The 18,900-nt window shown below is 39.1% G+C and overlaps 1 protein-coding gene and 1 long non-coding RNA gene across 2 annotated transcripts in view; one reads left to right on the forward strand and one right to left on the reverse strand.

Annotated features, from left to right (window-relative positions):
* Positions 1-735: 735 nt before the first annotated feature.
* LOC140719693 (uncharacterized) lies at positions 736-1,890 on the reverse strand. Its single transcript, XR_012096978.1, has 2 exons — positions 1,779-1,890; positions 736-1,221 (listed from the first exon to the last, which is right to left on the reverse strand). It is a non-coding gene; the product is annotated as an uncharacterized lncRNA (long non-coding RNA).
* A 44-nt stretch (positions 1,891-1,934) lies between these two features.
* eloa (elongin A) overlaps positions 1,935-18,900 on the forward strand; it is a 78,670-nt gene continuing 61,704 nt past the window's right edge. The window contains exon 1 of the mRNA XM_073034492.1: positions 1,935-2,049. Coding sequence (XP_072890593.1) covers positions 1,975-2,049 — 75 coding nt within the window. The 5' untranslated portion in view covers positions 1,935-1,974. The remainder of the gene's footprint in view (positions 2,050-18,900) is intronic.

The raw sequence follows: 18,900 nt of genomic DNA on the forward strand, positions 1-18,900 counted from the left end.
ATCAACCATCCACACAGTGAAATTAACATTTACCGTTAAGTTTGTGTCATCAAATCACACCTATTTGTAAATGGGTTGGCCAAACCCGTTTTGCCCAAGTTCCTTACATACATTAACAGAAGGAAGCCTTTGAGAATCAGTTCTTTCTGAAATTGATGGATTCATACTGGTAAATTTTATAATGTGTGCTGCAGTCCGTTACGCTGCTGGCATTTAGGGCAGCAAGGAAGGTCCTTCATCTCTGGCGGTGTTCAGGGTTTCCTTCATCGTGTCAGTAGCTTTCTCTCGGATTTCACTACTGTCAATCATGCAAGTCCCAGGTGGATACTGAGGAATACAATCAAACTCAGATATAGAGGGATTCTTCATTGCTATTTCCGTAACAATTTTGTTTTACCAGTCAGGGTTATTAGCCCTGAGCTGAGCCCCCGAACCTGAAGAACTGGTGGACCACTCTTGGTTTGGCCTCTACTCTTTGACCTGTTTGGCATGGGTGAGCCCACCAAGAGCCAAAGCATAAAGCCCTGACTCCAGCCAACATAGCTCTCCGGGTCATTGAGGCACACGAGCCTCAAAACCATGACAAGATTGTAGTCATCTTGGAGGAAATTTTATAATGTTAAGTAGCAATTGATCTTTGTTTTTGCTCAAATAAATCCCTTACTTTTAACAGAGTTTACAAATAAGCATTATTGAGAAGAACATAGATTTTAAAAAGTAGAAGAACATTGTAACTCAGAAAGAGAATCAGGTTTATTATCACTGACATATGTCATGAAATTTGTTGAGTTGTGGCAGCAGCACAGTGCAAATAAGTAACAATAAAAATAATTAAACAGTGCAAAATAGTGAGGTAGTGTTTATGAGTTCATAGACTGTTCACTTACCATTTTCACATTATGTATAATATTTAATGCGTGTTAATGTTAAATATATAAATAAACTTTATTTTCTGGTAATTATTTGAAGATTAACACCCAATAAAATTTTTAAAACTTAGTCATTTCTTCTTGAAGCGTACACGTGATGATATTACATACAGAACTGGGCAGGGCTAAATGTGGCCATTATATTGTGGAGTGAACTTTCTCCCTGCCTTGTCTTGCATGTGGCAGTGGTTTCAATTCGGTACTCCAGGGTACAGGAGTCCACGGAAACGTACCCTTGAATGAGTCGACAGCTTCAGTAATGAGGGGGAACGGGTGTTGGGGGATGAGATGTCTGTACGTGGAGAGGGAGGGGAAATGTATATAACATTTTAAAACATAAATAAACAATGTATATTTATCCTCTTAAAATCACTCTTACACCAAACCTTTTTGTTTTAAAAGTTCACCTCCCCCACCGCCAAATCAAACTCCGCGTAAGCCTTTTTTTTAAAAATCAGCAGTTGTTTTTGGAAGGCTTTCTTCTTTTTTTACACAAACTACACGCCAATGATTTAAGATGAACAATAATCAATGAACAAGTGTATAATTTTGCAAATCTCATCAATCACATGAGCGCGTTGTATCATCTTACTTTTTCCGAAAGTTATATACCATTGAACTATTTTAAGAGTATGAGAGTAATAATTTTAAGTAGAAACGTAAGAAAATTTCAGAAGAGCGCCTTAGTTTTGTTAAATTGTAAAACAGGAATGTAAACGTGAGGACAACATCGAATTTTAAAATGCAAGTGATGCAGAGATCAGATGTTACATAATTAAACATTTCTATTCCGTGTGGACCTGTATAGACACTATTTAATCTAATAAGCAGTTCTACAACATTACGTGCATTTTCTTTTTGTGTGGTACGGCATGATGAGAGTTTGGAAGCACTTTAGCCGACTACCTGCAGAAGCTAGAAGCTGCTGATACTCCTGTGCGACTATTTGTAGGCAGTCAGGGCAACGCCAATTGGCGCAGGTTCAGATCCGGGTCGGGTGTGCGCGACTACTTCCGGGTGGTTGTTGGGTCAGAAACGGTGGATCATGGCTGCTGACGGGGTGCAGGAGAAGGTTTTAAAGCTGCAGTCTCGTTTGTCAGCGACCCAGGAGCCCAAGAAGGTAAACGATCGCCTGCTGCAGGGCCTCCACGGCATCTCGGTACTCTGCAGTGGAATAAAACCCAGGACGGGGTAAATAACGCTACCACGAAAAAAGCGTTTGAAAACCAGCTTAATACTCCATTAATTAATAATAAATTAAACTAGTGGAAATCAATGGGTCGGGAGCCAGTGATCATTGCGCTGGAGTGTTTACCTAGCGGTTAAGGAGCTTGTGTTGTCCTGTTGAGTTTCCGTTAATTTAAAAAAAAGCATAATCAGAATGCGAAATAATCTCCGTTCTGTAGTGTAGGAAAGTGATGACATTGTATTCTTTAGACCTCACTGGAGTCCTGATATAATTATTTTTTTAAAGTATACGTAGTCGTAAGTTTTTTGAAACCGGACGTGGTTTGCTATTGCTTTGGCATTAATTTTTTTTTGTACCACCGACCATAAGTCAAGTAGACACTGCTGGAACTATTCAAATTCATTTATGTAAATGATCTGTTCATAATCTTCGAGTGAGTACTGAAAATCCAGAATGACAAATTTCTACATATTTCTGCCTTCGTAACTCAAATCAATGTCTACAAAACTAGTTCTTTGTGTTATGTGGGCTCTTTAAATTAAGATTGCTGAATTGCTAATACAGCTTTTAATACATTATTGATAATGTAAATTTCTTCTCTAGTTCTTTACCATAATTCCAGATCAAATGGGCAGACCTCCTTTTGCCAAGATTGGAGGGATAATATTCATTGATAAAGCCCTGTTACTGTAGCTACTTATTGAAGTTGGAGTTGTCTGGAAAGTGATAGAAAGGGAAGTTAGTGTTTGAAGATTACAACTTTTAATATTTATTAAGATCTGTGTTGCTGTAAATGATGAAGTGATGAAGTGACTTTGTGGATTGCATTCTGATGTGGAGTGGGATGTGGGAAAATAGGGCTTTTAAAACCAAATTGGGCTTAAATGGATTTAATGGAAAACAAACTTAATCTGTTATTGAATGTGTAACATTTTTTCATTGTTGTTTTGATATTTGTATTAGCCATGTGTTCTTTGTTGTGTGTTTATTATGGTAGCTAGTCAAATTAGTGAGGGCATGGTAAAAGTAAAGGGAAATAAGTTACGTATTCTTGCTTATTTCGATCCTTTATGAGCAATTAGCAAACATTCAATCTCGAAGCAATATTAAGCAAAGTAGTGGCAAAGTAAATGCAAAATCAAAACATGCACAACTGCATTTTGTCATCAGAGATGTCAGATCTTTGGAACAATCATTTCACTGGAGCTGAGGGTGCATCATGTAAATTCAACAACCCCCTGGTGGTTGCAGGCTAGCAGTAATTGATTTGATTTTGGATTAGTTTTTGCTGCTACATTTCTACTGCTGCTTTGTTTATATCCTTGCTGTGCGTTGGACAGCTGAAATGCTTGGATTTGATGTATTACTTTAAGAACTTTCAAGGTATATACACACACACTAATATATATTAGAGAGAGAGAACTAGTCAATTAGTGCATTACTCATATTCTTACAGGATAATACTAGGCTGATTACTAAAAATGAATAGTTATAGCTGATTTATATACATATACATTGCACTGATCGACTAGTTGCTTGTGAGGGGTGATTTGGGGTTCTAAGTTATTGAGTATTTTGATATAACTGACTTGCTACGCTACATCTGAAGACTAGGTAACTAATTAACTGTATTTGTTTGGAATTTCAGTAATATATATAGATCAAGCAAATTCTCTTGCAGGACGTTAAATTATATAATCTGGCAAATTCATGCTAATTTTTATTTGATTACTATTCAAGTATTTTTGAAGTGATTTCTGTTGGGAACTGAAATCACTTCTTGTGGTGAGGTTTGAACATGCATTTTTCAGATGCAAGGGATTATTAATGTACCTTAATGCTACTGTACCTATATTGGATATTGCACTTTGATTCCAAATGGTCAGCAGGCTTAGGTTGCTGATGTTGTGAAAAACATTCAGCAAAGTCATCTTGGCTCATTTTTTAACACATACAAAAGCTGGAGGAATTCAGCAGGCCAAGCAGTATCTATGGAAAAGATTAAATAATCGATGTTTCAAGCTGAGACCCTCATCAGGATCGGAATACTCCAGCCCAAAACGTCAACTGTTTACTCTTTTCCACAGATGCTTCCTGGCCTGCTGAGTTCCTCCAGCATTTTGTTTGTGCGTTACTTGGATTTCCAACATCTGCAGATTTTTGCTTCTTTGGCTCATTTGGTACCTTACCTTCCGGAATCAGAAGATTTGTGTTCAAATGCAAAATACTGTAGATACTGGGACTCTGAAAATGTTGAAAATGTACATAAAAACCAGGCAGCAATTATGAAGAGAAAAGCTGAATTAGCATTTTCTAGAATTCTTCTGGTTTTCTTGACAAATATTATTCCTTCATTTAAAGCCAGCTATTGATATATCATCAATGTATTATTTTGCTGCTGATGGGCACTATAATACTCACAAATTGGAGTTTGTAAACCAAAATAACTGATGGTGTTTGGGACGGATGGGGTGTAAAGTGTCAAAAGTTGTTCTGTTTTTCACCCCAACTGTTCTGCTCCATTACCACCCTTATCCTTAATACCTCTGAAATCGAAAATAAGCTAAGAAAGTATGAGGTAAGCTGCTGTGAATCTACTTGGATAATGATAACCAATGTGAATATTTTCACCAGATGAGCACAATGTACCCTGCCAAGGGTTTCAACGTTGTTTTGTTCCTTTATTAATTAAATTCTCAACAGTTATCCATGTGGAAAACTTAATCATGGGGGATTCTTTCACAGTTGTTTTCATTTGATTGTAGACAGAAGAATTAAAGACTTTAAAAATTCTTTATTGGGTTGCTGACCAGCTTTAAATGCCCATTCCTAGTTGCCTTTAGGAAGGTCTCATTGAGTTGTTGTCAGTTTTGATGTTGTACATTTTCCTAAATGTTTATTAGTTCCAGTTTTTGATGCAGTTTCACGGTAGGATGGCATGTGACTTGAGGGGAAGCTATTAGTGGTCATGTTACCATGGCTCCTCATTTCATTTTGTCGGGATTGTGGATATGGACTGTGGTGTTGGTGAAGTCTTGCTGAGTTTAGAAATGTTGTCTAAGTAGCATATCATGCAATCACTGTGCACAGGTGGCAGGGGTGGCAGAGTGTTTATGTTGGTGTATGGTATGCTAATTAAGTTGGCCATTTTAGCATAGATAATGAGATTCCTGAGTATTATTAGAGCTGCACTGATTTGGGCAAATGGATTCCATCATGTATCCCCATGAGATGGAACATGTGCAGATGCTCACTTGCTTCTGGATGCTAAATTTGGGTAGGCTGCCCAGTCTTAAGAAAATAATCTATTTTGTGTTATTCTAATCACTCCAGTTTTCAGTATCTAAGTTCCAATAAGTGAATTCCTTTTTTATGTTTTCCAAATTTCACTTTCACTCCCAGGAAAGCTGGATAGCCAGAAGGAAATTGCACATCTGTATAGCCGAGGTTTGGTTAATGGGTGTTTGCTGAACACCAGTCATGTTACGGATTTTGATTCCATGATAGATATCTTTGTAGTAATCTATGCAAGATGATAAGCTGAGGAAGTGCAAGGTTGTACTATTATTTCCTGTTGTCAATCTGCAAAAATGTTGGTTTCCTGATTAATTAGCAAACTTTGAGCTCTTTATTAAACCAAATGGCATAAAGAATGTTGTTCCTGTCTTCAATGCTTCGTCTTCACTTTGAGCAGTCACAGACCTGGAATTTCCTGTGAATCAATGGGAGTTATCTTTGCTTTCCAAAGATGTCTCAAAAATTAATTCTATCTGGCCAGCTGATAACCTTTTTGCTGTGATGGTGACACAAATGAATATCAAGAGGATGTTTCCTATGGTGGGGGAGGCTAAGACCAGAGGACACAGCCTCAGAATAGAGGGATGTCCTTTTACAGTAGAGATGAGGGAGAATTTCTTTAGCCAGAGAGTGGTAAATCTGTGGAATTCATTGCCACAGGTGGCTGTGGATGCCAACTCATTGGGTGTATTTAAGGCAGAGGTTGATAGATTCTTGATTATTCAGGGCATGAAGGGATACGGGAAGAAGGCCGGAGGTTGGCGCTGAGGGAGAAAAGGGATCAGCCATGATGAAATTGTGGAGCAGAGTTGATGGGCCAAATATCCTAATTCTGCTCCTATATCTTATGCAATGCAGATGTTCAAATTGGAGCAACAAATAATCTGCTGGAGGAACACAGTAGATTGAGCAGCGTCTGGTGAGAGCAGGGATGGGGTGGGGGGTAGAATTGTTGGTGTTCCGAGTCACTGACAATTCTGGTACTGGTGGTGAGTAATTTGGGTCCTGATGCAGGGTTTCAACCTAAAACCTTGAAACTCCATCTCACATTACCCTCCATCCTCCCTCAACAGACGCTGCTTGACCCACTGAGTTCCTTCACCAGATTGTTGTTGACTGGTGGAGCTGTGGGAGTATAGTGTCTGTCTCAGGAGTTTGTTGTTGGCATGTAAATGACTTGGCCTACCCATTGAAGCTGACTGACTGTAGTTAGGGTCTGAAAATGCTGGGGATGTTGTAACTGATTTGGTTTGCTTATCTTGCTACTGGATTTGGAGGATTTTGTAGAGGTAGCATTGATGGTACTTTGGCGATGATTTGTTATGGTGATAAACCAGTTTACATTTGTTGAAATAGTACTTTGAGGGGGGAGAAAAAAGCTTTAACATCACTGTTGGAAGCATGAAACTTGCCAAGTTCCTGGCTAAATTGCTGTGAAATGATATTTCCAGGAAGTACATGTATGGATATTAGCTATGGCTATTTATGTCTGCTGAAGGAGTTGACCGCCTAATTCAAAAGTAAGTTTTAAAATTGCAGTTTATATGGGTATTTTTTATTCAAATTAAAGACACCACATTTCTGTGTACACTGAAATACCACAGGTGTCATAACTCCAAATATGGAATAAATTATTAGTAATCTCTATCTACTATCAAATGAATTTATGTTGAAGTAACTGTGTTCTCAAGTCATTTTTTTCACAATATGATTTTATATTGATTTGCTTCTGAATTGTAAAATATTCATTTACTCTTTTCTATCAACAACTTTTACCAGGGACCTGTTGGGAGTTTGATTTGGTTTAAAAAGATTCTTTACAAGTGTCATCAAGCTGTGTACTAACAGAATGACTTCTCTCATTACTTTTTTCATAATGTTCAGTGCCCCTTTGTCTTCCATCTTTAGTTAAAATATTTCACTTGGAGACTGAAACTAAATCTAACATTTAGTGAGGAGCTGCTAAAATTTGTTATTTTTTTCTACTCTGGTAAATTCGTATCAAGTATTTTACACTTAGGGCCAGAAAGAGAGGCTAAATTTAAAGAGCTGCTTTTGAAATTTCTAGAACTCTGCTTTTGATACATTAGTTAAAAACAAACTTCTGCTTTGTGGCTGAGGAATTAGTCAGTAAAGTTTGTTAACTAATGCAACTTCACTAATGGGATAAAGATAATGTTTGCTCACTGTAAGAGTCCTTGTGAAATAAGGTAGTTTACCACTTAACTTGTCTTATTTGCCCTTGCCTGCTTTCTGGAGATTAGATATTATTTTATTGTAATATAACACTTCACAAGATTACTCATAATAGATCAGGATCCGGATATGGCTGTAGATTTGATAATCTGAACAAAATTGGCTTTTGGCATTTCTTTTTCTTCCTTTGAATAGTTTCCTCCCATTATTGTCTAGGTGCATTCTGAAAATTTTGGTGAAAAAGGAATACTAGTTTTAAGCACCTAATTCCTTTGCAGGGGATTCAGTATTGATGGAGGAGAAAAATATTGCAGATACTTGAATCTGGACTAACAATCTGCTGGAGGAATTTAGAGAGTCAAGCTGCATCTCTGGGAGGAAAGGTCTTGATGTGCGTCAACTTCTTCTGAAGCTCGTCACCCTTTCTGGGGTATAGGCCACCAACAGTCTTCTGTCCAGGGCCAGTCTTTCAAGGGGAAAGATCCTTCATCTCCCAGGGCTGAGATTTTTGGAGCTTCTGTTATGTTTCTGTAGTGCTGCTATTTTACGGCATGGGGTTGCTAGCCCTATACTCAACCCGCCTCCTTCCATAGCTGGGTTTGGGACAGTCCATGGTGGAGTTCTTGATGTTTGCGTACAAAGCAAAATGTTGACAATTCCTTTTCCTCCTGCAGATACTTAGAATAAAATCTATTAACACTATCCTATATGATATAAATTTGATTTTTTTTTTTTGCAGCAGTAGAATGCAAAAACATCACATTTAAGAGTAAGGATATTATACTGCAGTTATGTGAGTCATTGGTGAAGCTGCACTTGGAGTATTGTGTACAGTTTTGCTCAGTCTGTTATAGAAAAGACATTGGCAAGGTGGGGAGAGTGCAGAAGAGATTTACGAGAATACTGCCTGGGCTAGAAATATTGGCCACGTTAGATCTTTATTCCGTGGAGCACAGGAGAATGAAGGGTAATCTTATAGCTCATAGAAGCTTCTAAATTCATGGTGTATGGATAAGGTGGACTGTCATAGTTTTTCCCTAGAGTTGGGGAGTCAAAAAACTATAAGATAATTACAAGAAGACAGAAGTTGTAAAGAGAATTGGGAGGTAACTTCTTTACACAGAGGGTAGTAAGAACCTGGGATGAGCTGTCAGAAGTGGTGGTTGAGGCAAGTGAAATTGTAACATTTAGGAGGAATTTGAACATCTACCTGGAGGGGAGGGGCTTGGAAGGTTATGGGCACTTGAGATCAACAGGAAGTTTCAGAATCGTCGAATATAGGTCTTCAGGCTCCTCATTCTCCTCAATGTTAAAAAATGGGATGAAGACCTGTCCCAGATGTTAAGATCCAAGGTAATGCACATTGCCTTCTCAAGGCATCACCTCTTGAAGAGGAACCATGCCTCTTTGAATCCTCAATGTTTAGGAGGGTTATGCCCATGATGGAGCTGACTGTTTACAACCTTTTGCAGCCTCTTGCGGTACACTGCACTGGAGCCTTTGTATAAGGCTTGTGATACAACCAATCAGGATATTCTACACTGTACAACTATTGAAATTTGCTAATCATTGGCGACATACCAAATCTCCTCAAGTTCAAAGTTCAACGTAAATTTATTATCAAAGTACATACGCATATGTTATCATATACAACCCTGAGGTTTGTTTTCTGTGGGCATACTCAGTCAATCCAATAGCCATAATAGAATCAATGAAAGACTACATAACAGGGTGTCAACTAGTATGCAAAAGATAACAAACTGTGCAATATAAAAGAAATAATAATAAATAGATAAGCAATGAATATTGAGAGCTTGAGATGGAGAATCCTTAAAAGTTAGTCCATAGATTATGGGAATAGCTCAGTGATAGGGCAAATGAAGTTGAGTGAAGTCCTGAGACTCCTGTACCTTCTTCCTGATGGCAGCAGTGAGAAGCAAGCATGACCTGGGTGGTAGGGTCCCTGATGATGGATGCTGCTTTCCTGTGACAACTTCTAATGAAGTATAGCCACTGGCATGCATTCTTTGTGGTTGTATCAATGTCGTGAGCCCAGAATTGATATTCTAAAATGTTCACATCAAAGAACTTGAAACTGTTCACCCTTTCTACTGCTGCCCCTCAATCAGGACTAGTCTGTTTTCTCCCAACTTCCCCTTCCTGAAGTCCACAATCAATTCCTTGGTCCTGTTGACATTGAGTGTGAGGTTGTTGTTGTGACACCCTTCAGCTAGCGGAATCGCCTTATTTCTGTATCCCTCATTGATATAATTTGAAGTTTTACCACAATAGTGGAGTCAACTGTGAATTTATAGATGCCATTTAAGCGATTTAACCATACAGTCATAAGTATGGAGAGCAGAGCAATGAACTAAGTATGCATTCTTGATGTCTGCCTGTCTTGATAGTTAGTGATAGGGAGGTGTTATTATTCATCCCTACTGTCTGTGGTATGTCAATGAGGAAGGATATATTTGCGGAGGGAGGTTCAGTGGCCCAGGTTTAGAAGCTTGGTGATTGAAACTGAAAGGTTGATGGTGTTGATCACCAGGCTGTAATTAGCAGCTTACTTATTGCATGTTACACCACTGGCATTTAGGGTCATCCATCTCTGGTGGTGTTCAGGGCTTCCTTCATCATGTCAGTAGCTTCCCCTCTTGTTTATCACTACTGATAGACATGCAAGCCCCAGGTGGAGACTCAGAAATACTGTCACACTCAGATGTAGAAGGATTCTTCATTGCTGTGTCCATAACAGTTTTGTTAGAACAGACAGGGTTGTTAGCCCTGAACTGTACCATTTAGCTATCTGGGTCATTGAGGCATGCAAACTTCCAAAGCTCATGACCATAAGATGTAGGAGTAGAATTAGGCCATTTGGCCCATCGAGTCTGTTTCTCCATTTCATCATGGCTGATCCATTTTCCCTCTTGGCCCCAATCTCCTGCCTTCTCCCTGTATCCCTCCATGCTCTGACCAATCAAGAGTCTATCAACCTCTGTCTTAAATATGCGTAAAGACTTGGCCTCCACAGGTGCCTGTGATGTCAAATTCCACAGATTCACCGCTGTTTTGCTAAAGAAATTCCTCCTCATCTCCGTTCTAAAAGGTCGCCCCTCTATTCTGAGGCTGTGTCCTCTGGTCCTAGACTCACCCACCATAGGAAACATCCTTTCTGCATCACTCTATTGCGGCCTTCAATATTCAATAGGTTTGAATTGGGTCACCCCTCGTTCTTCTGAATTCCAGTGAATACAGGCCCAGAACCATCAAACGCTCTTCATATGGTAAGCTGTTCAATCCTGGAATCATTTTCATGAACCATGACAAGATTGTGGTACTCTTGGAGGAATTAACAGCTGCCTGAGGTACATTTTCCTGTTGTGTGGAGGGTCAGTGAAACTGCTTCTGCTGTAGACCTGTTGCAGATACTTGTGCAGGTAGGAGTTAATTTTAGTCATAACCAACACCAAAAATGCTGCTTGACCCACTGAGTTCCTCTTATTGTTTATTATATCAGATTCAATATTGTTTGGTTCCCCTTTTATTATTGGATACTTCACTGTTATAAATCTCAGTATTTTTATGTTTATTCACTCATCCATAAGATTTTTCTATTGCTGGTATGTTCCTGTGAACACTGAAGAAAGGATTGTAGATTTTTATTCTTTCATGGGGTGTGATACTGCAGCAAGAGCAGTATTTGTAGTTTTTGGCAGTGAGAAAGGGGAATAGAAGTGAGTTGTCATTTTGTATTACTACATCTACAGTGTTGAAGGTACTCTCAAAGTTAACAAATTTCATGACACTTGCTGGTGATAATAAACCTGATTCTGATGATGAGATATTGCAGGATTTATGGCATCAACGAGCACTGATTATGTTTTTATGTCTAGGTGGCATACACCTTGGTGGGAAACTTGCAATTGAGGGGGTTACCAAGTATTTTCAGTCCTAGTCATTCTAAGGGATGGAAGTTGGGTAGATAGGGTTGTAAAGCAAGCTTTTGGCACATTGGCCTTCATAAAATAAAAGTATTGAGTACAAGGAATGGGATGTTATGTTGAAGTTGTGCAAGACATTGGTGAGGTATAATTTGGAGTATTGTGTGCAGTTTTGTTCACCTACCTACAGGAAGTATGTAAATAAGGTTGAAAGAGTACAGAGAAAATTTACTAGGGTGTTACTGGGTGTCGTAAACCTGAGTTATAAGAAATATTGAATAGATTAGGACTTTATTCCTTGGAATGTAGAAGATTGAGAAGAAATTTGATTAAAGTATTCAAAATTATGAGGGGTATAGACAGGGGAAATGCAAGCGGGCTTTTTTCACTGAGGTTGGGTGGGACTGCAATCAGAGGTCATGGGTTAAGGGTGAAAGGTGAAAAGTTTAAGGGGAACCTGAGGGGAAACAACTTCACTCAGAGGGTTGTGAGAGTGTGGAATGAGCTCCCTAGCACAAGTGGTGTATGCGAGCACAATTTCAATATTTAAGGGAAGTTTGGATAGATACATGGATGGTTGGGGTATGGAGGGCTATGGTTCCGGTGCAGGTCAATGAGAGCAGGCAGTTTAAATAGTTTGGCATGGACTTGATTGGCCTAAGGGCCCGTTTCTGTGCTGTAATTTTCTATGGCATGAAGCTGCAGGTTTGGGGATACTGTCGAAGATGCCTTGGGGTGATACTGCAGTGCAACTTGTAGTCTGCTGGTAGAGGAGAGGGTGAGTGGGATGGGGCTAGTGGAGTTTTCTGCATTGTTGTAGAATTTCTCAGGTTGTTGGAAAGCTGTACTTGTCCTTATTTGCAGCTTCTAGATGGTTAAAAGGTTTTGGACAGTAATGAGGTGCACCACTTGCTGCAGAATTCCCAGCCTCTGACATGCGGTTACATAGCCTGAAGTATTCATTTGTTATTCCACTTAAATCTCAGTTCAGCAGTGATCCCTGAGAAGTTGATATAAAGGGTCGGCAAATGCATTGCCACTTAATGCCAAGTAAAATGCATACTGTGTAGGTGCCAGATTATGAACATCCCCAACTTGTGATGGAGTTGTTCATAATCTGGCGTCAACATAGATGCATTTTACTTGTCATTTTTCAATTTCAGAATATTGTCAAGTTCTTGCTGTGGATGTACTGTACTGAGTATTGTAGTTGTGAATAGAACAATTTCAAACATCAGTGAATTCCCCATGATGGAGAGAACACTGTTGTTGAAGATAGTTGGGATAAAAATCATCCCCAAGGAATTCTTGTGGTGATAATCTGCAGCTGAGATGATGGACCTTCCTCTACGCTTGATAGTGGACAGTCATCTTCCTTAATTTTGCTGTGGCTGCTTGAGAAACACTATGTCAAATGTTAATCCTTCCACAGTAGATACAAAAGCCTAAAACATGTCGTACCAGGGCGAATAAACTCTTCTAGGGCCAGGCACAAGTATTGATTTTAACTGATGCTTCGATGACAAACTCTGCCATCCTTACCAGGGCTGATGCCCAGTGGTATTTATACCCCTGTCATCCATGTCTCCGGATTGGTTAGTCATCTTGTTTACTATCGAATTCCAGTTCTTACTTAGAGTGAGGCACTCATCTTTGTTAAAAATTCTTTTTCTCTGGTTTTATTTCAATGGCTTGCTTCACCAGGCGGTCCCAAAAGCCACTGGCGCAGCACTGTAGTTTTGTGCCATCGAAGTCAATCCTATGGCCATCACAAATGCAGTGTTCTGCGAAGGTCTCACTCTAAGTAAGAACAGGAATTTGATTTTAGTTGGAGGGACAGCAGAAACCTGATTTGGATGAGGACTAACCGATCAGGAGGGATGGATGACAGGGGTATATACACTATTGGACTAGACCTGCCCAGGCATCATCACGCGTGAAGATGGCAGAGTTTGTCATCAAAGCATCAGTTAAAATTGATACCTGTACCTGGCTGGAAGCCTGAGATGAGTTTATTTGTCATATACACCAGGAAAGCACTAGATCCTTGTTCATGTAGCACCAGGCTCAAGGGCAGCTTCTGTCCTGCTGTTTTAAGGCTATTGAACAGTTCCCTAGTACAATAAGATGGATTATTGACCTGGTATTGTACCTCGTTACAGCCTTGTCTGCCTGCCCTGTAACACTTTATTGTGTATTCTGTTGTTGTTTTCCCTTGTACTATCTCAATGCACTGCTGTAATGAAATGATCTGAATGGATGGAATGCAAAACAGAAGTTTTTCACTGTCTTGGTATGTGTAAAAGGAATAAAACAATTTACTAATTTAACGGCCACCGCTCTCGGGTCACCTCCTGGAATCCATGCTTTTAGCAAAGGTATTAAGCTGTGGAGTGAAATAGTCCCTGTGGGATCTTGTTAAGTGCCAAATTATTGTTGAGTAAGTGAGCTTCCTTCCATAATTTTGCCGGTATTTGAGAGACTAATAACTGTTTGGATTTGCTTTGTTTTTTTTGTATGTTTTGATGAAAGGTCATTTTTAGTATTTTTTTGTTTTGCTTTGCTAGTTGTGGAGCTTATCTACAGCACAACCAAAATGCATTTCCTGCTGGGCTGTTTTGTTCTTATTATTGAGAATTTTTATTTTAAAAGCGCTTCTCCATTCTGATGCTTTTGATTACTGGATGTGTTGGAATGCAAAGGCTTGATTTGATTCAGTGGATCTGGAACAATGCCCAAGGTTTTCCAAGTTGGGGATTCTTCTGTTTTCATGTTGCTGAATATCTCCTTTGCAATTCGTAAGGCATTTCCATGCTCTGCAGCAAGTTGACTAACGAAGAGCTGACTATTCTGCATATTATTTATTAGTCAGCTAGCTGTGGTTTATTAGAAATAACAATTTTCCAAATACTTAGGCTTTGTACCTGGCCATTTTTAGTACCTTTGTCTGAGTACTGTACCTAACTTGCCTTTGTATAATTCATGTGATTATATAGTGTTGTCAATATTTAATTTCTTGTTAATAATTCATGTTATTTTGTTTAAAACTTTATCCTGTATGCATTATTAAATTGTAGATTCTTGCCACTTAACAATTTTATTGTCAAATGTGTATTTGTTACTTTCCTGTCTTTGCACTATAATTAAAAGTTGTTGATCCTTTGTTTGGATCTAGCCTTTGAATGGTATTAGAATGTGGGTTATTACAGTTGTATGACAATGTTTTGCAGTGGCAAAAGCTTCATTTCTATGTAAATAATTTAATCCAGCAATTCTTTGTTTAAATTATATGATCTACTTTACTGAGAAGATCAAATTTTTTTTTTGTTTTCCCTATATCATGGTATTTCATTGATCTGAAGGAAAAGTTTGCAAGTTTTGCAGGGAGGCTGCTATCTCAGATATAATATGACTTGTATGCTGACAAATTGTCATTTGATTTTCATCTCCTGTTTTCCAACTCTGATTTCTGGCATAACTGATTTTTTAAAGCTCTATACTTTATCTTTGTAGTCTGTGAGCACAGGACAATTTATGGAAGTGTCTGTCATTCCTATTCCCTTCATGATGAACAACAACTTGTGAGATTCATTTTTTCTCTCTCATTACGTTGTATCTTGCATTAAGGCATAGATAGCATTTGTAAATTTTCTATGGTTCTATGGATTATTCTATGGTTCTATGAATACAAGTACTGTAGTAGCTTCTTCCATAGATCAAAGTGCGTTCTTTTGCTGTGCAGTAAAGAAGTTGATTGAAGAGGATTATTGGTGTCCAGTCAACTACTGAAGTCTATGCTAGATCTGAGTTACTTTGAAAAAGGGCTTGCTGTGTCTTCCTTAATTGATTGCATGTTTTGGTCTTGTCAAGGGTTTTTAACAACATGGTTCTCTTTTATAGTTTTGAAGTAGGTCTATTTCTAGAGTTTATCCAAGTTTAAAAATTTTGCAACAATGTCCCATGTTTGAGACAACTTGAAATAAAGTGGTTATAATGTCAAGTAACAGATTGCAAAATAGTTCTAATTTTTTTTGGTTAAAGTTTGGTAATACAACCCATTCATATGCTGTGCTAGGGAGGGGTTTTAAGTTCTTGACATTCCACGTTCGACAAGCAAGAGTGATCCTGACAAATGGTAGTGTTGACGACATATTTTTGCAGAGGATGGAATTAACTCTTTTTCTGCAGACTGAGATGTGGTGTTTTTATTTCTGCTCAAGTCTGTACTTGTGTCTGTGAACGTGATTTGAATTTACTTTTAATATTTTCTGTATTTGAATAATCAGCAGCTGACACATCCCCTGATGGAGTAATAGTGGCAAAGAGAGTGCAGCTTTATGAAATAGCTCTCCATTCAGTTCATTATCTCTTTCCATTTCCCAGGGCCATACAAACTTAAGCCTGCAAGACTGGAGGCTGGATCTCCAGAGGAAATTACATTTAAACCTATTATCTAGTGAAGTTCAGCAACTTAAAATGTATTCCAGTTATAAAGTGACAGATCTGGAACAACACAAATAAAAATGAGATAATTGTAAATGAGTAGCTGATGGTTGGCATGGATGTCGTGAGCCAAAAAGTTTTTTTTTTAGCCCTATAGCTTTTCAACTCTGTTTCATGACTGGCTTGTTCACCTAACTGCTGACAAATAGTTACAGAATTAAGTGCCTGTACCTGCCACCTTTTCTGGTCAGAAGGTGACTGGAGCAGTGCTAGTTGCTGGGCCAGCCTACTTCTGATTGCCCTTTTTGCCAGCAAACGTAGCCTGCCACTGCATTTTATGAGCTAGAATCTCCCAGCCATTTATTCACCATGTAGCCTCTGGCATTTAGCAGTTGAGCTTTTCTGAGATTTTTATGTGTGATTGGATGCTAGAATGGCAGGAGGCCTCAACCTTAGTGAATACCTGGGAAAAATTAGGAATCATGGGGGAGAAAAAAAAAGAAAAGTAGATTTTTGTGATTACTATGGGTCATGTTGTCACCTGTGTGCTGCTGTTGAATCTTTGAGTAAATCAATACAGTAATATAATGTGTTAGACCACAAGACCTAGGAGCAGAATTAGGCCATTTGGCCCATTGAGTCTGTTCTGCCATTCCATTATAGCTGATTTATTATCCCTCTCAACCCCGTTCTCTTACTTTCTTCCCGTAATCTTTGACACCCTGACTAATCAAGAACCTCTCAGACTCCACTATAAATATATCCAATGACTTGGCCTCCACAGCTCTCTGTGGTAATGAATTCCATTGGGCTTATGAAATTCCTCCTCATTTCCATCTTCTACACTACAGAAACAGCCCCTTTGGCCCATCAATCCTTGCCAAACTAATTCTGCCTAATCCCATGGACCCACACCTGAAAGAAATGACCTCATCATAATTGGCCAGTTCTAATACAAGCAGAGAAAACAAGCTAAGTGAATATGTGTCAAGTGAATAAGGCAGAAGATGAGGCAGTTCCTCAAGCATGCATGCAAGTGGCCACAGAAGGATCAGATTGGGAGTAGGACAGCAAATTGAGGAGGATATAATGCACAAGCTTCAGTTCTGGCAGCGGGTCTTTGATCTGAAATATTAATTTGTTTCTATTTCCACAGATACAGCCCGACTTACTCAATGTTACCAGCAACTTCTGTTTTTATTTCAGATTTCCAGCATTTGCAGTTTTCTGCTTTTTATTTGATGCTTAGTGATAACAAAGAGCCATTGAAACTTCCATTTTATTTAATTATTATTGTGTGGGGTGTGAGATTGGTGATGGAATTGTGCTTGCTTGTCATGCTGAAGATAAGAGTCAGGTGGGTGCTATTTTTGCCACTCAAGCAACTGTACCGTGTCTGAGTGGCTGTTTTTAGCTGCATCAGTAACTACTAAGTATGGGATTCCCATAGATGGAGGTTGATATCAGTGCAAGTTCAGCTATTCCGAAGTTCTCTGAAGGAACCTCGACAGCCTGCCATATATGGTACCAAGGCAGCTGTGGTTCTGTCTTTCCTACGTTTTCTTCTTGCGGCAATGTGCTATTTAACCAATAGCAGGATGCAGTAATGACTCTGGAAGAGTCTGGACTTAAAATCAATGGGCTTGGATGGACCAAAGAATTTTATTCATGACTTGATGTTTACAATCATGCCTCTGAAGTCATAAATTTGTAAACTCAAATGTCATCTGAGATTCAAGCACATTCTTTGCTGATGTGTAATAAGACTGGAAGAAAGGTGAATAGGTGGGGCTGGTGACAAAGGATAATATTACACCATGAAGTAGAAAACTGATAATTAAATTTGCCGACACACTACATTGATTGGCCTAATCTCAAACAATAACGAGGTGGCCTATAGGGAAGAAGTCATCTCTCTGACACAGTGATGTCAAGAAAACAACCTCTCCCTCTATGTTTCAAAAACAGAGGAGCTGGTTGTGGACTACAGGAGGAATCGAGACAGGCTAACCCCTATTGACATCAATGGATCTGGGGTTGAGAGGGTAAACAGCTTTAAGTTACTCGGCATCCACATCACCGAGGACCTCACGTGCTCTGCATAATAATCATAACAGAATCAATGAAAGACCGCACCAACTTGGGCATTCAACCAGTGTGCAAAAGGCAACAAACTGTGCAAATACAAAAAGAAAGAAATAAGAAACAAGCAATAAATATTGAGAACGTGAGATGAAGAGTTCTTGAAAGTGAGTCCGTAGGTTGTGGGAACATTTCAATGATGGGGGCAAGTGAAGTTGAGTGCAATTATCCCCTTTGGTTCAAGAGCTTGATGGTTGAGTGGCAGTAACTGTTTCTGAACCTGGTGGTGTGGGTTTTGAGGCTCCTGTGGCACTTCCAGTGATGGCAGCAGTGAGAAGAGAGCATGGCCTGGATGGTGGGGTCCTTGATGATGGCTGCTGCTTGTCTACGACAATGCTCTATGTAGATGTGCTCAATGGTGGGGAAGGCTTTACTTGTGATGGACCGTATCCACTAGTTTTTATAGGCTTTTCCATCCAAGGGCATTGGTGTTTCCATACCAGGCCATGATACAACCGGTCAATATACTCTCCACCATACAACTATAGAAGTTCCTCAAAGTTTTAGATGACATGCGGAATCTTTGTAAACTTCTAAGAAAGTAGAAATACTGCCATGCTTTCTTCGTAATGATACTTGCTTGTTGGACCCAGGACAGATCCTCTGAATAAAATTGATGACTGTCCCCATCTCTGATCTCTTGATGAGGACTGGTTCAATGACATCTGTTTACTTTTCCCCCCTCCTGAAATCAGTAATCAGCTCCTTAGTCTTACGGACATTGAATGTGGCACCACTCAACCAAATTTTCAATCTCCCT

Source organism: Hemitrygon akajei, chromosome 32 (genome assembly GCF_048418815.1).
Source record: "Hemitrygon akajei chromosome 32, sHemAka1.3, whole genome shotgun sequence".
Taxonomy (NCBI): Eukaryota; Metazoa; Chordata; class Chondrichthyes; order Myliobatiformes; family Dasyatidae; genus Hemitrygon; species Hemitrygon akajei.